Raw genomic sequence first — 18,226 nt, forward strand, 5'->3', positions numbered from 1 at the left:
CAAGGAATCGGAAGGTGCTTGGATATTGGCATGGCTTTGACACGCGTCCACGACAGAGCTCTGAGCATGTGCTGGATAATGCAGTGCCGTCGGTTACTGGCTCATGATGGCACCGAAGCTTCCAATCTAAAATTGATCACAGGCAAGAAGAGAGAGGCAGGCAGGCAGCTGATCCGGAAAAAGAATGCGCAGCCATCTCAAATGTTAAAGAGATACCCATGCAAGTTGATTGCATTGTGGGAACTCAGGATCAGTGGTCCCTAACCCATGCTGGCTAAGGCTGATAGGAAGTGTAGTCCAAGAGATCAACAGGTTAGGGGTGGATGGCCTAGGTTAGCACTTCCCAAAATGTTGCTTCTGGAGGCATGCTTAATTTAATTTGCAAAAACTGGAGGTAAGCTCGATTCTTCCTCTCTCTACTTCTAGAATGGGGTGGGCCAGGTCTTAGGTCTCGCACCTCCCATCAGCACAAGCAGCGATGGACCGAAATAACTGCAGGCTGTCTAGCGTTTACTCTTCAAGATTAACTTTTCAGAGTTCTTTGCAGGGCCAAAACACATTGGGGTACTTTGAAAAATGAAACGTTCTCTTTCCATGATCTGAGAATCTTTTTCAGAGAGAGCTGGAGGAACACAAGCGGTCTAGCTCCTTTTTTTAACAGGACTATGAATTATTCAAGTTATAATTATTTATGCCCAAGCCCTTCGACAGAGGCAGGGAATACTCTGATGTCTCACAAGAAATTAAAATGACAAAGCATTCAGAGATGTGAAAATGAACAACTCCCCCCCACAATACACCACCTGGACAGTCAGTGCAGTATTGTAGCTAAGAGTTTTGGAGTAGAGATCTGAAAACACATGTTTGAGTCTCCACTTGGCCACGAAACTCACCAGGGGACTTTGTGCCAGTCATACATACTTACTCAGCCTGCCCTACCTTGCAGGGTTGTTGTGAGGATAAAATGGAGTGGAAGATTATGTAAGCTGCATTCAGTTCCTTGCAAGAGAAAAGGTAGACTATAAACTCAAACTGAATCACACACTAACCACTAGGGAAAAAAAACTTTTTGAGCCAACTGGAGGGAATTCTGGATGGCACAACGTTTAAACATTAGATTCAACAGGTTTGCAAATCATTAATCCTCATCTTTGCTCGCTGACTATCACCTTTGTACAACTGTAGTCCCTAAACTGTCAAGCGACAGGACACAGCAAACTGTATTCTCTTGTATTGGTATGGAAAAAGATGCAGACTGTTTTATAAAAACTATCTACTGTAAACAAGAAGAGACGCCAGCTTGGTGCAAATACACTGCCGTTTGGACGCGGAGGCCGAAATACAACTTTGCAATTGGAGAAGATCCATCTGTTTCTGTGCAAGCACGAGTCCTGGGTTGCTCAGAAAAGGACGCGCCCAGAAAGATGGCCTTGACATGAGCCCGTTATTTTTGGCTGCTTCCCCTGAACAAACGAGAGACCGAAGGTGAACAGGTAGGCAGCTCCGCCTTGTGGACAACACAAGAGATCACGGCTTGATCCCCGCTGATCCCGTTTGATCACTGCACGCTTCGATCACGCTTGGCCGTGATGGGCCCGCCGTGCATCAGCCCCTTGCACGGGAGCTGGGAGGTACCGCTGGGAGTGAGCAGCAGCTGAGGCTTTCGAGCAGAGACCGTTCCCGGGTTCGAACCCCCAGTGTCCTCTCGCACAAACGTGCTGCTAACCAGACCCTTGGCGTGTGCCAAGTTGCTAGTTCCTCATCCACCTTGTAAAATTCACGCTGCAGGCCCGAGCACCCCGGAGGGAGAGGAGGGTTTCCAGAGGAAGCAGCGCCAGCGGTGCTGGAAGGCCTTGAGAGAAGAGGAGGGCTGCAGCTTCGCGAAGTCCTTGCGACAGCTGCTCAACTACAGAACCAGTCCCTCCCATCGGGTGCCAATGTTCTTTCTGGCATCAGGTTAAGACTTTACTCCCAGGCACTTGATGTCATTCCCTGGGACTTTTCCATTTTTAGCTGGCGGTTTTACGGTTCGTTTTAACTTCTTCACAGACTTTCACGTGTTGGCATGTTTGTGGGTTTTGCGTTATTTTGTAAACCGCACAGAGTGCCCCGGATACCAGCTGCTACAGAAATGTGACCCACGAATTAACCTGCAATGCTTTGAAGTAGAGGCGGATGGCACAACCGAGGGAGCGACACCTGCAAAGTAGCTGGTCCAGGACGGAGCTACGGATGCTGATCTGTCTGCCGGGACTGGCAGCAGCTCTCCAGGGTGTGTCAATCAGAGAAGGGCCTCTCCCCATCACGTCCTCCCTGGTCTCTCTACACCAGATATGCCAGGGACTTGAACTGGGAACCTGCCACAGACAGCCGGGGAGGACTATGCCACTGGGTTAGGGTCCCTTCCCCGGAAAAGGTACAGTCCCCACCTCATCTTGGGCTAGTCATCTTCAGCACTGTAAACAGCAGCTCCACCTGACTCCCCGCAAATCCCAAATATGCTGGGTCCTTGGATATGTTTTGCTGCAATAGTACTGGCAGGTGTTTTCCTCGTTAGCTTAATTGGAAAAGGAGCGTGCTAGCAGGGGGACCTGGTGACAATCTTAAGAGTCAAGCTTTGGCTGGTACGCTGGAGTATCAGTCGACTTTTTATTTTTAACCTTAATATACATTTATACAGGCCATAATAAAAATTATGTAACAGGGTTGGTTGGTTTTCAGTTATTACTCTATGGGTCAAGAATAATGCATGCAGATACAAAGGAGAGGCAGTACAAACACTGTATTAAAGACCTAAAATACAAACGCTGTATAAATAAAAAACACTTTCAAATGAATCACTGGAATTTCTTGTACGGATAAATAAAGGTAAAAAGTACATTACTCTTGTCAAAGCAAAAATGGCGAGGGGGGAGGGGAAGGAGAGAGACCTACACACAAATGATTTTTCATTTGCCCATCCATGAAAAGTGTCTGACGGCCAGAAACCTCCGGCAGAGAGGACCTGACCAGTTAAAAAAAAAAAAAAAAAGGTTCCAAGGGATTTTGTTATGAAGAACAGTGCTTTCAAGTTTTTAAAAGTCACTGAGCGATGACAATTTAGAGAGAGAGAGAGAGAGAGAGAGAGAGAGAGAGAGAAATCTCTCAAAATTAAGAGGATCCGTTTGCAGAGAACCTAAGTTTCCTAAATACATCGCAAGTCACAGAACCTGAAGGGACGGCTGGAGAGAGTGGAAGTACACCACGACGGGTAAGCATTCCCAAAAACCACTTTGGAACGCCCCTGACTCCGTGATACTTCTGCTGTTTTAGGGAAAGTCCAGGCCACGTGTATTCCTAACTCCGTGTCTCTTTAAGAGCCTCACACAGACCTATCAAAGGGCCGGTCTTCAGGCGCATTCTAGTATTCTGCAAGAAAAGCCCCAGATAAGGGCATGGAGAGGGAATTGATAACACACCCAAAGCAGGCAACAACGCAGTTTCACACATGCTACAACAGAACTAAGCAACGAAACCCTTATATGAAAGTGGAGGGAATAGCAAGCCACCATCAACTGTGTGATACCATCAAGAAAGTCCAGGAAGTGGCAGAGTTACTCCGGTTTTATATAAATAGGTATAAAATTCAAACGCCCCAAGAAGACCAGGCTTTGTCTGAATGTCTCTGAAGAAGCTACATTTCAATTCTGGAAAAGGTCGGTTTTCTGGGATGATGGCAATCGAAGGGAGTCGGGGGGGGGGGTTTCTTGAATATATACAGTGAATTGAAAGAGTTTCTTTTCCCCCAGTAAACATTAGTTATTGTGCCTTTTCTTGTGTGTGTGTTGTTTAAATTAACAGGGGTGTTTCCTTCAAAATCAAGTACACAGTTACTTTAGTAAATTAGTGCAACATAAAGTGTTTTGGGGAGAAGGGGGCTGGGGAGAAGAAAAACATCCAAGCTTGTATAGCCACGATCATCGCTAAAATTTGCTTCAGAGATTCTGAATAGATGCCATCCATTCCAAAAATAACATAAAATAAAAAGGTCCACTGTATCCCCAGTTTTTTTAAAAGGTGCAGTTTTTCCTCTATTCCGATGGCTTGAAGAGTGGAACTCACAAGATCCAAGCTCAGACCCAACTCTAATGGCCCCCAAGCGTCACAGAACACGTGATTTCGTCTTCATGCCACCGACCCGTCCTCAAGGGGAACCTTTTCCCCGCTACAACAGGGAAGCCTGCTGCTCTCGATTTTGCTGAAGACGAATGTGTTCTTTCATGTAAGAAAACAAAAAGCCATTTTTCCGCCCCCGGTCTGATCTTTAAAATCTGGCTCCTCGGCAGCGGGCGAAGGGGTGGCGGAGCGAGATCAGTCTTAAGGCAAGTCACCTCCAGAAGAGTTTGGGATTTCTTCCCCTCTGTGAACTGACTGCGTTTTTCTTTGGTAGACAACCACAGAGCTATAAAGCCGCCTTCCCTTTGGAGAAGGAAGGGGCGACTGGTGATTTGGCCATGGCAAAACATCTGTCGGGTGGTCTCAGCTGAACCGCCTACTAATCGTAAATGGTTACGGCACTGTAGCACAGAGCCGAAAGCCTGCGTTCGATACTTGCTTTATCTGAAAGCAAAGGAGAATGCTTTAAAAGGATGGGAAGCAGAAGCAGGGCCGTTCCAGCCGCCCTGCCGAAAGGCGAAAATTTATCCCCCTTTTCAACCTCCCCCGTGCTCTTCCTTGTGTATTTTCGTCATCTTTAGATAGTGAAGTTGAAGGCCGGGAACTTTTCACTGACTGAAAGCAAGCTGTCCTGGCAGCTTTTTTAGCCAAAGGGCTGGATAGATGAAAAACAAAGCAAAGAAATGGGGTACTGGAACAGGAGCGCTTGGGCTGAGAAGATGCGAGGCAGGAAAACCTTGGAAAAGCCCGGACGAAGGGGACCGCAAGAGGGAAGGGCAGTTCCCGGGCCGGCTGTGAGGAATCCCCAGCAACTTACACTTGTTGATGTTCTCGATATCGGCCGGGTCCTGCAAGATCTTCGCCAGGCCTTCCAGCAAGAGGGCGGCCTTGTGATAGCGGCAGGCGATGTCCTCCGTCTGCTGAAACATCTCATCCAGGGCGGCAGCCTGCACCTGGGGGGGATCGGAAAGGCAAATCAAGCCAAGGGCTGAGAAGCGGGCGGGGGTCTGGGGCGGCAGTCTGCAAAGGGAGGGGCCTCAACTTTGCCCGGCGAGGGTCCTGGCTTAACTGCTGGCCTCGCTGGGCAGGACTAGACCTCGGCGGAAACCCTGGCGGGCCAGTGCCTGTGATACTGAGGCGCCCGTCGGCTGGCTTGGTCCGCACCGCGGGCCAGCCAGAGCGAGCCGAGTGCTGGCATGTCATTGACCAGACCAGGTTCGAGTCCTCGATCAGGCCAGCCTAACACAGAAATAAACAAAACCGGGGGCTCTTTGGAAGTGACAGTGTGAAAAACCAGCAACCTGCATTGACGCACAGGTTTCTGGAGGAGAGAGAGCCAAAGATCCCACACTTTGCCCCCCCCCCCCCAGCACACAAGTGCCGTGCTCTGTAGGTGGGCGTCACGTGGAGGCACCCTCAGACAGACAGCGCTGCTGGGGCAGCCGTCAGGGCCGTGGCTAGCCGTAAACAGGATGGGTGATGGGGGGAAGGAACCGTCCCCCTCGTTCACCACCGAGATGGCCTGAAAGGGCATCGCCTCCTCCGTGGAGCAGAAATAAGCACAGCCGCCAAAGTTTCTACATCTTCTACCGTGCCTCTAAAGGCCTGCCGTAGCTGGGCTGGATCGGCACAGCCCCCCAAAGGGGCGCTCAGCAAACGGCTGCCCCACATTTACGCCCCCTCCTTGCCCGGCGCTCTCCCTGAAAGATGAGCCCTTCACAAACGGCACAGGAGAACCCTTCCGCCTCGGCCAGCCTCACCGGGGCTTCTGACCACGTGACAGATGGGGGAAACGTTCCCTGATGCTACCGCCTGCAGGGGGCTGGACTCGATGGCCTCCATGGCCCCGTCCAGCTCTGCGATCCTACGATCCCCCCGCCAGCAAAGGGCTGGCTGTGTGGGACTGAAAGAATCCAACTTGTTACCGGCACGGCCGAGCGCCTCGGCGCCTCAGAGGGCTGCGCACAAGGCACACGAACGAGTCGGAAAACAGTTTTAATGAATCCCCAAGAGCTCCGACTCACTGCCTCGGTTTGTTTGCGTCCCTGCCTTACGGGCTGCCGCGTGGCTTCCCTAGCCGGGGATGGGCGGGGTGGCCAAGCGAGGGCCTGAGGCCGAGCCTGGGGGGTCCGCGGCCCTCACCATCTCCACCGTGCAGCTGTAGATGAGCTTCTCCGCCGTGACGCTGTTGATCTCATCGACGAATCTCTGCTTGTCCGAGAAGAACTGGTTGAGCTTCCCCGTCAGCTTCTTGCACATGGCGATGCAGAACTTGTACCTCTCGTTCAGGTTTTTGACGACTGCAGGGGGAGAGGGGGGCGTAACGCGGCGGCAGGAAGCACCGAGCTCCCCCGCCCCACGGACCCAGCGCGCCCGTTCGTCCTCACTGGTGCCTCGCACCGGATGCCGCACAGACCGCAGCAGGCGCCCTGGCCTATTCCCACTGGGCCATGAGATCAGGGGGTCTTTCTGCTCGTTCTAAGCCTGGGCTTGAAGGTCAGTGCAATTCCTCCCCCCCCCCCGCAAGCTTAAACGCCTCCCGCTAGCTTCCCACCTCCAAGGCCATGTTCCGGACATTCCTGGGATTGGCTTCCCCGGGATCCCCCTTGTGTATGGCTGCTCGGCTTCTTCAGGATGACACAGCCATGCTCCAAGCATGCACAGCCGTTGTGATGTGGCCAGCGCAGCCGAGTAACGCCAGCCGTGAAGGCCAAGGGCCAGAACTTTAGCCTGGAATGAAGGGACCGGGCCCCTTTCTACCTGAGCAGCTCGGGGGGGAGGCACAGCCCTCTCGGGGGGAGGGAGCCAAACAGCACCCGCTGCAGCTTAAAAGCTCCTTCAGCTGTTAACGCGGCCTCAAGGAGAGGCATCCCACCTTTTCAGGAGAAGGGGAAATGGTAGAGACCGCAGGAAAGCCGCCAGTGATCCAGCGAAAGGACACGGGGGTTTCAACAACTCCAGACACCCAGGCTTGGCCCGCAGGTGTGAGAGTCACCTTCTCTGCCCTCCTGCAACCCACGTGGTCCCCGCCGCCACGCTTTGCCTCGCCTCCCGGGACGAGGGTGCTCAGACGGCAGCCGCCCCCGAGGGGAAAGCGCACCGCTGACGGACACACCTTGCTTGACGGCTGTGGAGAGGTTCAGCTTGGCCGACTTGATCTGTGCTTTGGCCAGATGGAGGGACGAGGCCAGGAGCTGGGCTGCTTTCATGTACAGGACCAGCTGTTCCACTTGCCTGGGGAAACAGCGCAGGCATTTCGTCCGGAACTGGGCGGTCCCCACAGGCCCGGCTGCGGCCGCCTCGTCCCCGGCATCGGCTCGAGCCCCCGAGCACGTTCCCTAGCACCCACCCACCGGCTTATATTTTACTTTTCTTTTGGGGCAACGAGGCACATTTGAAGCAAAGGAAGCCCCGGGATGCAGCCAAGAACCACTTTATATTCCCCGAGAGGCTGCTGTGGCTCTTTGTTCTTGGACATCAGAAGACAGAACGGCACTGCCTTCACGGCATGGCCAGCCCCCCAGTTTGCTTTAAATTAGGAACAAACATCAGAAACTTGAAACGAAACAGGGAGCCTGGAAGGCACTGAGCACAGCTGAAGCTAGCGAGGGGAGGGAGAGAGGAAGGGACACGTTAGACCCCCCAGGAAAGGAGGTCCCTCTTCTCTGTGGCGAGAGGCGAGGCAGAGGGGCTGAAAAAGAAAGTGACGGCCTCGCTGGACGTGTGCCCCCGATGCTCAGCTGCCTTCCTGGTTTTCCAGCTGTGCTGGCAAGACCCACAGTTTCTTTGAGCAGAACGACCAGTCGCAAGGGACAAGCTGCCCCAAGACCGCCTTCCTGACCAGCACTGCGAGCCGTGGAAGGACAGTCAGAAGCGGGGACTGGGGCAGAAGCAGGAGGAAGGCAGTTTGGGGGCTTTGGGTAACCCAAAGGGACCAGGCCCCACAAAAGCATCTCACATGAAAAGCGGGGGGGGGGGACCAAGGGCTAACTACTTCTGTCTCTAGCACGGCCCAGTTCCTCGTGGGTTATCTAAAAGCAGGCAAGCATCTATCTGTCACCGCTCTAACCACAAAACCGAGGCGCCTGCAGTGTGGCATGCATGCTCAGGGGACCCCGAGGGTGGGCACCTCCGGTTTATTGTTTTTAAAATGCATTCATTATTTCTAAGGCGCCCATGCAGTTAAAACCTGCAACAGCTGCTTCAGCCACTAGGGGACAGATGTCTCCCACAAGCAGCCCAAGCAGCTGGGAGCACCGACTTTGAAATCCGGAATTAACAGGGTTGGTTAGAAACAGAGGGAGTCGCCTGCTGGTGGGAGGAACATCTGGAGAGACCCGGGAGTGCCAGTAGCCACGGCCTGGCTGAAGTCTGGACTTGGTGGGCACAACACTCCCCATTCCGGCAGCCAAGTTGGTTTGCTTGCAGGCTTTTGCTGTATCCAACCAGGGACTATTCTGAGCCGAGCCTCTGGGCCGGCACGGGGGCACAGATGCGCTGCCCCGGCCAGGGCTGTGTCCAGCTTCTGCCAGGCAGGGTTGACTGGGAAGCCCGGGCCAGGAGACACCCAGGTGGGGGCAGAAGCAGGTCATGCCACTAGATGGCAATGGGGGGGGGGGGTCAGGAGGCTCCATTTTGTGCCCAGACAGGGGGGTGGGATCCCCATTAAAAAGCCGTGCCATCGCAACCCATACAGGGCAACCGCCAGGCTCCGCTGCGCAAACCCAGCACTCGCCCCAGAGTGCTGGGATCTGCGGGGACTGGCTGCACGCCGGGGCGGGGCTCTGCCGAGCTCCAGGGGGATCCCGCGGGAGGCCGGCACGTACCCCCAGTCCTTGCTCAGCTGGCTTATCTGATCGACGACGACGCTCTCCTGGATCTGGTAGAGAGACACCGCGGAGTTGCAGAGCTCCGGGTTTCCGCTCCGGACGGCCGTCAGGTCGAGCACGCACTCTGTGAAGGCCAGCATCAGGTTCAGGTGGCGAAGCGTGTCGGTGTGCTCTCTCTGGTGGGGAAGGGGAGGAAGGAAGCAAAGTGGCCCACTAAAGCCTTGGCCCTCTGACCCGCTGGCACGGGGCGCTGCCGAGCAGGGCCTTCCCCGGGTGGCCCTGCGAGAGGCCCGCATTGTGCTCCGTTGGTGCAAAGCCTGGCCCAGCTGCCATCGCTCAGCCTACCATGCTCCACAGAGCCACTGCTAGGAGAAAAGAGGCGGAGAGCGATTTGCTCTGGGTCATTTATATATCAGGAACATGCATCAGCAGGGCGTGCCTTTCCCTTGCAAGGCACCCAGGGCAGCTTACGTAATTATCCTCTCCATTTTAGCTTCCCAACAACCCTGTGAGGTAGGGTTCGGCTGAAAGTCAGGGAGTGGCTCAAAGTCCCCTGGGGGTTCCACGGCCAGGAGGGACTACAGCCCGGATCGCTTGAGTCCCAGTCTGCTCTGACCGTTGTGCCACACTGCCAGAAAAAGCCCAGCTGATCTAACGAAATGCCATCAAGAGGGTGTTCCCCCATCCAAAACAAAACCTTAAAATCACTTCGGAGCAGTGAAAACACTAAAATTGCTCTTTATGGAAGGCCTGATCTAAGACTCCCATTCTGAAGGCCAAGAATTGCAGCGACCGGCATTCAGTGGTTCCAGAGCGACACTTGTGTGCCCGCAGGACGAGGAGGAGGAAAGCCGGGGCATACATGTCAACGAGATCTTAGGCTATGAGACAATAAGAAATTAAACCCGGTTAATAAAAATAAAATGCACTACTCAAAAATGTGAGAGAGGCAATCTCAAAGGGCAGGGTGGCTGCAGGGGGAGACGCCAGTGTGAGACTGTTGAACGAGGAGCGACCAAGAGGGCTACCGGTGTTTGTTCCGGAGCCGGGCGGTGGTTCCATGGAGGATAAGGCTGCCCAGGGCAATCAGTCCCCGTGGCTCCGCTCTGGGCCGCCGGGTGAGCTGCAGCGGGAGCACAGCACGGAGATGGCAAGGCCGGGCTTTGTGCCCGCACAGCTCTCCCCGGTCTCCGAAGCTGAGGCAGGGCCTTTCCTTTCCGGCGAACGCGAGTCAAATGAGCAGAGCAAACCCGAGGCCCCCACCCTGAAGCCAGGGGAAAAACGCAGCACAGAAACGACTCGACTCCGGCTTTCCACTCCTGGCTGATCATATGCTACAAATGAACTCTGTACCTCCATCAAGGTTTCTTCTGGCAGTTCGGGGGCTTCGAAGGTGATAAACCCCTCTAAGCTGGGAGGCGAGACCCCGTAAGGCATGTATTTCAGGCATGGAGCGGCATCTGCTCCAGGGGGAGAGGAGCCCATGTAAGCCCCCGGTGGGGAGCCCATGAGGACGCGGCCGCTGGTGGAGCAGAGAGACCCTCCGGAGCTGCTGGAGCCCACTAGTCCACGGGGAGACAAGAGAACACATCCGCGTCAGCCCGGCAAAGCTGCCTTGTCGGCCCCGCCCCCCACGCGCATCTTGGGGACCCCCACGAGGCTGCTTGGCCCCCCGCAAGCCTCAGCGCTCCCCCAAGGCCGCCGAGCTCTCCCTCTCGCGCACTTCTGCCTGTGCAAGGCTTGGCACGCGGAGCGCGAGCTCTGGCGCCCGACACAGCGGCCAAACATCAGCAGCCCTGCCGTTCCCGGCCGGCGGGAATCCCACGGAGCAGAGCGAGGGTGCAAGGAGACTCGGCCTGCCCCTGGGAAGGGAAGGCCTCCCGCTCCGGCCTGCCTCCACCCCACAACCCTCAAGACACTCTTCTCCGAAGCTTCTGCTTCAACCGCCACGCCATGTGAGGGCTTGCGGAGGGGAGGGCAGGGGAGGGGGGCAAGCGTGCCTTGAGGCAACGGCCACACAGCCGGCCCCACGTCGAGGGCAGGCCCGCCGGCCTACCTGATGTCGTCCGGGCACGGAGGACCATGTGGGTGCAGGTCGGAGGCGTGGCGCTGTTTGGGGGGGACCCGACGGTGAACATCACGGCCCTGGAACTCCCGCCGGAGCCCACGGGGGGAGGCACAGCCACGATGCCACAGGCCCCGGGCGGAGCTGGAAAGAGGCCGGCACGTCAGTCCCCGTGAGGACACCCACGCGTCGCCCGCTGCAGCAGGACCGGCTGCCCCGGGAGGGCCTCCCACCTCCTCGCCCCATTTCGGACAACAGGCTACTCACTCCCAGACACCCCTCCCTCAAAATAGTCCGGCATTACGTCCGTTTGGGTCTTCCAAGAAAGACGCTTGAGGAATCAAAAAAGCGTATGTGGCCGTAACCGCGCGCAGGTTGAATGCAGCCCCAAAGCGCCTCACCTGTGTCCATCGGCCGCTCGGTATTCAGGCTGTCCGTGCTGCCCTGGTAGAGCTGGCTGCCCAGGGCGGCCCTGGCCTGCTGGTCCGACAACCTGCCGGCGCTGACGGACCTAGGCGGAAGAGCAAAGCGCCGGGGCTGAGGCCAGGCTTCGGTGCAGCCCCCCACCCCCCTACCCCGAGCGGGAGGTCTCCAAGTGGGCTGGGTTGCGATGCCTCCCGTTCCCATGTGCACAGAAGTCTAACCCCCCCAGAGACGATCCACCGAGGGGAGGCTCGCACCTTGCCAGCCGTCAGCCGGATTTCTGTAGAGGCTTTTCCGGCAGGAAAACAGACAGAGCGGGGAGTCGTTTTCAGAACGTGCCATGGAGACATTTTGGGAAGGGAAGAGACAAGCACAGATCTGCTCATGCACCCACACAAGGGGGAACTTTCTTCTAAAAAGGACGTGAGAAAACCCTGCCAGGAAGCGAGGGCCTCGCTGCGGCACAAACCACACGCCACAGACGCCAGGATTCACTGGGACCATTTCCAGGGCAAAGCCGGCGAAAGGGGCAGGCTTGGCACTCTCTTTGACACCGCCTGAGCAAGAACCTGAAGCCGGCCCTGGCCAGCTGGGCCTGCTACAGAGCGTGGCTTCCTTCCTCTCGTGCTTGCAGAAGCCGCCTTGGAGGTTGGGGAGTGGCTCAGAGGGTGCCGCTTCAGCCCCCCAAAGACCTCCCTGACCCCGGCAAATAGCAGGGCCAGGACTTTGCAAAGCAAAAAACAGCATGCAGAACGGCTCCATCTGCATGATTTATAAACTCCGGAGTGTGGCCTTTACTTTCTCTAGACACAGAGGAATAATTCACACAGAGCTTCCTTGTAAGGAAGGCAAGGAAAATTATCTCCAGGCTGCAGAAGCCGCATTTCATTCGGCTCACGTGTGTCACGGCAGCATGGCTGGGAATGAAAAGGAGGTCGCTTCCCCTGCCCTGAGGCTAGACATGCTGTCTTGGAAGGAGCATCCATTTTATTCTCGAAACACAATCTATTTGTAGAGCAAGAAACGTAACCGTGAGCCACCCTGACCCGGAACATGCCCGACCGCCAGGTGCTGGAAGGGGCTGCACTGGAGGCAGGCCCGCCTGCTGCTCCCCACCTCCCCCCCTGCCTCTGGGGGGCAGCGGGTGTCCACCTGGGACTGGCAGAGAGGGCGGTGGGAACAGCTCAGAAGTGTCTGCAGAGGGCTTCAGTTCCCAGAATGCCGTGTCAGGCACGCCAGGCAAGGAAGCCCGCTGGAAAGCAACTCCCTAACCGGCAGGGCCCCCCTGCAGGGCACGGGGACAACTCTGTCTCTGGGCACCTGGGGGCTGCGTGAATCCCCCCTCCCGTCGGCAGGTTACCTGCCAAAGGCCGTCTTCCCATGCTGCTGCTCCGCCGCCGCCCGCCTCTCGCCCCCCTGCGCTGAGTGGAAGTGGGGGAACGCCCTCGCCTCGCCCACGTCCTTCGAGGGCTGCAGGGGCCCCTCGGCGGGCCCCTGGCGCCGGACCAGGCCCACCAAGTTCGAGGAGGCCTGGGTCTTCGGGATCTTGAAAGGAGCTGTCGCCTGAAGGGCACGTGGAGAGAGAGAGAGAGAGAGAGAGAGAGAAAGGCTTGTACCAACGCTCCGTTCGCTCCTGTCCTTTTCCAGAATGTCAAGGCGGAGCTGAGCTGGACTGACTGGGAGAAAACGGCCTTTTTGAATTTTCTGCTGGGACCAACAGACGGGACTGCAATCCTGCACAGACGGCCTCCCACCCAACACACAGGGAGCCCTTCCCCTCCCTGCTCTGCGGCAGACTGGAGCCAGGGGTCAGACTAGATGGCCCAGGAGGTCCCTCCTGACTCGCTCGGTTTCTATGTTAAGGCAGCCTTCTCCCAATCACGTGTGTTCAACTACAACCCCTAGCATCCCCTGGCCAGCAGCTGTGCTCAGGCACATCTGGCAAGCACCAGGCTGGACAAAGAGCACCTTTTTTGGAGAGCTGCCTAGACTGTTTAGAAATGCAAAGCCGTATAGAAATATTGCAAATAAGAATATGGTGGCGGGGTCATTCAAAGGAGGAAGGGTACCGGCGTGGCAGGAAAAGAACCTCTTGGGGCACGGATTATAATTAAGCCCCAACATTTTCCAATTAACAGCTTTGGATTGTTTGGGACACAAACAAGAATCCTGTGTTACACAGCAAAATTACAAACTTGCTGGTGTAACTCAGTGCAAACCCTGCCAGGACTGCCACGAAATGCTTTGCTTGCAGCCCAGAATTTAGCCCCGTCTTGCCCAGTTTGGGGCCCTCTGGCTGCGCTGGACCACCTTGTTCCCAGCCAGCCCAGCCAGCGCTCGGGAACTGGCAGCCAGGGCATCTGGGCGACCCCCAGGCAGGGAAGGTCACCAGAGAGCCACAGCGGTGCCCGGCGCCGCCCCCACAGGACAGCTCTGATGCCCACCTTGGTGGGAGAGCCTATTATGGTGGGCAAGGGCGTTTTGAAGAGCCAGTCCGAGCTGCGGGGCGACGAGCCGGGCAGCTTGGTGGGCGACGTCCCCAGGCTGACTGGCCGGGCGGGCTGCGGCGAGTGGCCATAGCTGTAGCCGGCGTAGGACGGGCAGACAGGATCCGAGTGCTGCTTCCGGAGCTTCTGCTTGTTCTGGTAAATGTCCGTCAGGGTCAGGGCGCTTTGCATCCGGGCTCCGGCCGCCAGGAGGGACTGTGGGGAGTGCGACTGCGGGACTGGCGAGCCTGCGGAGAGAAGCGGGAGCAGCTCTGGGGAAGAGGGCCGAAGGCGCCGGCACGTGGCTCCTCGTGCCGGAACCTGGGGGCGTGTATTGCCGGTTTCCCCACAACAAGATGGTCGCGAGGAAAAGGAGAAGGCGCACGTGTGTGAACGACAGCGCAAGGATCTCCGCTTGGTCCGCCTTCATTGACGCTTACTAGTAACTGATCTATTCGAATCGGTACTGATTCTTGCAAATGGGTTTGCGTGGCCTGTTTGACACTGGCTGATGAATACAGCTGATCGGCTCTTAATTTTAAGGCTGTCTGGGTACAAGCTCATGGCTATCTCAAGGACACCCGGCCCACAGCGTGGGGCGAATGCCCCCTCAGGTCCTGGCATCTCCAGCAAAACAGCATCAGGACAGCGGGATGGAGAAACAGCCTCTCTGCTGTAGCCCCCAGAGAGCCAGGCTCTGTCAAAGCGGAAAAGACTGGGCCGTGAGGACCCCCGGCCGGCAGAAGGGCCATTTCCCACACACTAAGGTCCTGCCCCCCATCCCTTCCCACTCGGCAATACTGTCTTTACGTCCTCTCAGAGGAATCTGCAATCCCGGCCACACGTCTGTGGATACATGTAAGGCTTTTCCGATGCTGGACCTCCAGAAATTCTGAGCAGGAATTTTAATGCAATGCCCTGTCTTGGGCTGGCGGAACAGCTGCAGCCTCTCCCATAGTAGATGGGGCTCATTACACTGCAGCATTTGATTTATAACCCAGACAACAATAATCGCCAAGGAGGCTCGTGCTGTTGGGCAAACGAGAAAGCGCTCCCTCCAACAACAGAGAAACAGCTCCTCTCCACCCGCGAGCCCCTTGGGGAAGCCACCCAGAGGGGCTGGCTTGTGCATTACGCTGGCCAGGGCTTGGCAGTAGCCAAACGCTGGGCCTTAAATGACCAGGACGTGGGAACGGCGGCAGCTCACCTGAGGAATTCCGGCTCCGGGATTCGTGCCCTTGGAGCTGCCCGCAGCAGCAGTGGCCCAGCTGCTCAGGGATGGTTCCAACTAGGAAGCGGGGGCGAAAAGACGGGATGCGCCGTTATTTCCCCGCAAGGGGAGCTTCCTGCCAAACCGACCTCTCGGGGGCTCTTTGGCAGCTTCTTCTAGAGGCCACCTCGATCTGACTTGGGAGTGCTTTTTTCTAGCACGCACGGCGGGATTTCAACCCCTCTACCCGCACGGGAGCCTTCGTGTCCACCTGGGCACCGAGTCCTGACTGAAGGGACACGACGCAGCGGCAGCCTTCTGGCAAGCGCAGACAAGTCTATGGCGGGGTGCTGAGACCCAGGCCAGGACTACATGCCTTTCCCGCCCTCCCCAAACACCAATCGGGTTGGGAGCTTCCGTGCTTTCTGGCAGTTTTAACCCCTTTCTGAAACACTGAAGCGCCTGAATGGAGGCAAACAGCTTCAGCTACACCCATGTACTGAGCACGTTTAGCTAAAAGGGCTGGTCCTTTCCGGCCTCCCCTTGCCAGCACCTGCCCGAGCATCCCTGTCCAGCTTACCTAGCGGCGAGGGGGAATACGGCCTCGACGAGCCTGTGGAGAGCCGGTGTCCCACAGCCTGTGTGGGGTCTGCTGGCACGGGAGAACATGAGCCCGTCTTCAGGAAGCCCATGGGGCTGGTATTTGACCGCCTCACCGCAGCTGACCTGAAGACACAGCCAAGAGTGCCCATCTTAGTCTGGCCCGACTTAAAATAACGCCTCTGAAATAAGCACCCCTCGATTTCTAGTCCAGCCCAAGCCCCTCGGCTGGCGCTGCCGGGGTCACCTTCCTCGCCCGCTTGGGTGTGGAGCGCCTGGGCATGCAACTCCTTCGAGCCCACGGGCATCGTGGGGGAAGGCTGCCCGGCCCTGCCTGATCGCAGCGAAGAGGTGGTGCTCGGAGCCCAGCTCGGCCATGGGAGGCCCTGGCGGAGCATGGCCCTGCCCTCCCGGTGGCCGGGGGAGCCACGTCGTGGGGTGGCCCAGCGTGTACGTAACTCGGCACTGTGGGAAGAGGCCCTTCCTGCCTGGCTTTGTGGGATGCTCCCTCCGCCACCGATCCAGAGACATCCCCCACCAGACTGCTGCCTGGGGTCACTAAGATCCCCCCGCCAGCAGGGCCGGGCTGTGGGGCTGGCCAGCAAAGTCTGCCCCCGCCCCACGGGCTTTCCCACTGCACAGGGGCCCAGGCAGGGTGGCCTGCGACTGAGCCACCAGGGCCACGCGGAGGGGGGCGAGCAGGAAGGGAACCTCACTTGGAGGATCCGTGGGGGTTGGAACTGGGGCTGGCGGCCGAGCTCAGGTTCTGCTCGATGCGCTGGTAATTGCGGAGCTGCGTCGGGACGGGGATCGGCGCCGTTTCGCTGCGGGGGGAAACCGACGGCTGGCACTGCCTGCGGCCAGGAGACAAGGAAGAAGGAGGCTGAGGGGCGGTGGGGGGTCCGGTCCCCATGCGTGCTGTTTTCCAGGACTGACAAGGCTCCACAGGGGAGGGGAGCAGCCCAGGGGCCACACCCCCCGTCCCTGCAGGTCCCGCGGGGGCCAGGGCTCACCATCCGCTGCCCGGTGGCCTCTGGAGTTGTGAAGCCAGAGGAAGGACGAGTGAACGGCCCCCAGCGAGCTGGCCAGAGGAAGAGGAGGGCTGTGGCCTCGGCTGGGTCAATCAGCCATGCCAGCAGGGGAAGGCTGCTCGGCCAGACCCGGCCCTCCCCCACTCCCCACAGGCAAGGGAGGGCGGCTCCCCCACACCCCTGCTGCCTCCTGACATTTCCAAACAACAGCCTTCTAGGAAAAGCCGTCACGGGGGGGGGGGGGGGGGGCGGGGGGAGACAGGAAGTTCAGGAGCAAATGTGCCGGGGACAGGCGTGTTTGTTTGTTCGAGGCTCAGAGGCCGCCAAGGCCGGGTGGGCGAGGCCGGGAAGCAGCTGGGGCACCTGCCAGCCCCGAACTGCTGGCCCCAGGCAAGCACCTGAGCCTGGTGCGTGTGCTTTCTGGGCGGCTGCTGCGAGCTTTACTTTACGGTGGCTGGCGGCCCCTGGGGAACGGCGCAAGGCCCGGCTCCCCCAGGGCAGGGCAGGGCAGGGCAGGGCGAGGCGGCTGCTTCCTGCTCTCTGAAAGAGGCACCTGCGACTGACAGGCTGGATCCAGGGAGGGGGAACGTCCCGGGACGGGAGGGAAACTGCTCCCGCAGAGCGAGCTATGGGCAGGGCAAAGGACGCGATGGGGACCTCGCACAGCTTCCCCAACAGTGTCGGCTTTCCCCCAAAGCCGTTTCTAAAAGCACCGACGAATGTGGAGGAGTTCCAGCAACGAGGCGGCCGAGCCTCGCTGGAAAGGCGCACGGGGGCTGCCCCCTGTCGGCAGGAATCCCACCGCCTCTCCCTGTGAGATTCCCAGGACCTCCTTGCCGGAGGTTAAAACCAGTAAGGCGAAACCCCGGCCACACTTACCCGCCACAGATCAGGAATTCGCTCGAGGGGCGCCGGCCGGCTGGGGCCAGAGGCATGTCATCTGGAGAGCGAGAGAGGCCGGGACAAGAGCAGCGTTAGCCCCGGGGGGCAGCAAAGCAGCAGAGGGCATCCGCTCCCTTCGCAGCGGTGCCTCTGGCCGGGAGCGCTGCCCCCTCGTTGGGAGTGCCTTGGCACGCAGCTGCCCAACAGGCCGCCCACAAGGGCACGGCACCTCCATCGCAGGGACTTCCATGGAGAGCAAAGTGACACAGAAAAACAATCCCATCCCAGGGAGGGAGGGAGGGAAGCGGCTTTCCCCAAAGCCCTCTCCATGTTCCCGGTTTTATAATGAACACAGATTGCCAAACGGGCTCGCAGGGGCTCAGGGCTCCGACGAGGCCTCTGCGCGCATGGGGTGGGGCTGGGGATCCTGCCCCTGCAGCAAGGTGGGGGGTGCTGGATGCAGAAAGGGGGAACCGAGCCGTTCCCCTCCTTCGGCGCCTGGCCAGCCCCGAGCACTCCTGCGCTGCGAAGGTCACTGGTGGGGC

The 18,226-nt window shown here is 57.9% G+C and overlaps 1 protein-coding gene across 3 annotated transcripts in view; it reads right to left on the reverse strand.

The window, feature by feature from the left end:
• Positions 1 to 2,635: 2,635 nt before the first annotated feature.
• Positions 2,636 to 18,226, reverse strand: part of ULK2 (unc-51 like autophagy activating kinase 2) — a 45,813-nt gene continuing 30,222 nt past the window's right edge. For 2 of the 3 annotated variants that reach the window (XM_044430112.1, XM_044430114.1), the window contains 14 exons: positions 17,679 to 17,739; positions 16,485 to 16,622; positions 15,749 to 15,894; positions 15,166 to 15,246; positions 13,917 to 14,206; positions 12,833 to 13,035; positions 11,451 to 11,560; positions 11,041 to 11,193; positions 10,338 to 10,546; positions 8,982 to 9,160; positions 7,271 to 7,389; positions 6,298 to 6,455; positions 4,973 to 5,108; positions 2,636 to 4,599 (listed from right to left, as the gene is read on the reverse strand). In XM_044430112.1, coding sequence (XP_044286047.1) covers positions 4,535 to 4,599; positions 4,973 to 5,108; positions 6,298 to 6,455; positions 7,271 to 7,389; positions 8,982 to 9,160; positions 10,338 to 10,546; positions 11,041 to 11,193; positions 11,451 to 11,560; positions 12,833 to 13,035; positions 13,917 to 14,206; positions 15,166 to 15,246; positions 15,749 to 15,894; positions 16,485 to 16,622; positions 17,679 to 17,739 — 2,048 coding nt within the window. In that variant the 3' untranslated portion in view covers positions 2,636 to 4,534. The remainder of the gene's footprint in view (positions 4,600 to 4,972; positions 5,109 to 6,297; positions 6,456 to 7,270; positions 7,390 to 8,981; positions 9,161 to 10,337; positions 10,547 to 11,040; positions 11,194 to 11,450; positions 11,561 to 12,832; positions 13,036 to 13,916; positions 14,207 to 15,165; positions 15,247 to 15,748; positions 15,895 to 16,484; positions 16,623 to 17,678; positions 17,740 to 18,226) is intronic. The other variant, XM_044430113.1, reaches the window with a different exon arrangement.

This window comes from Varanus komodoensis, unplaced genomic scaffold (genome assembly GCF_004798865.1).
Source record: "Varanus komodoensis strain SLA01 unplaced genomic scaffold, ASM479886v1 scaffold20_1, whole genome shotgun sequence".
In the NCBI taxonomy this organism is placed as follows: Eukaryota; Metazoa; Chordata; class Lepidosauria; order Squamata; family Varanidae; genus Varanus; species Varanus komodoensis.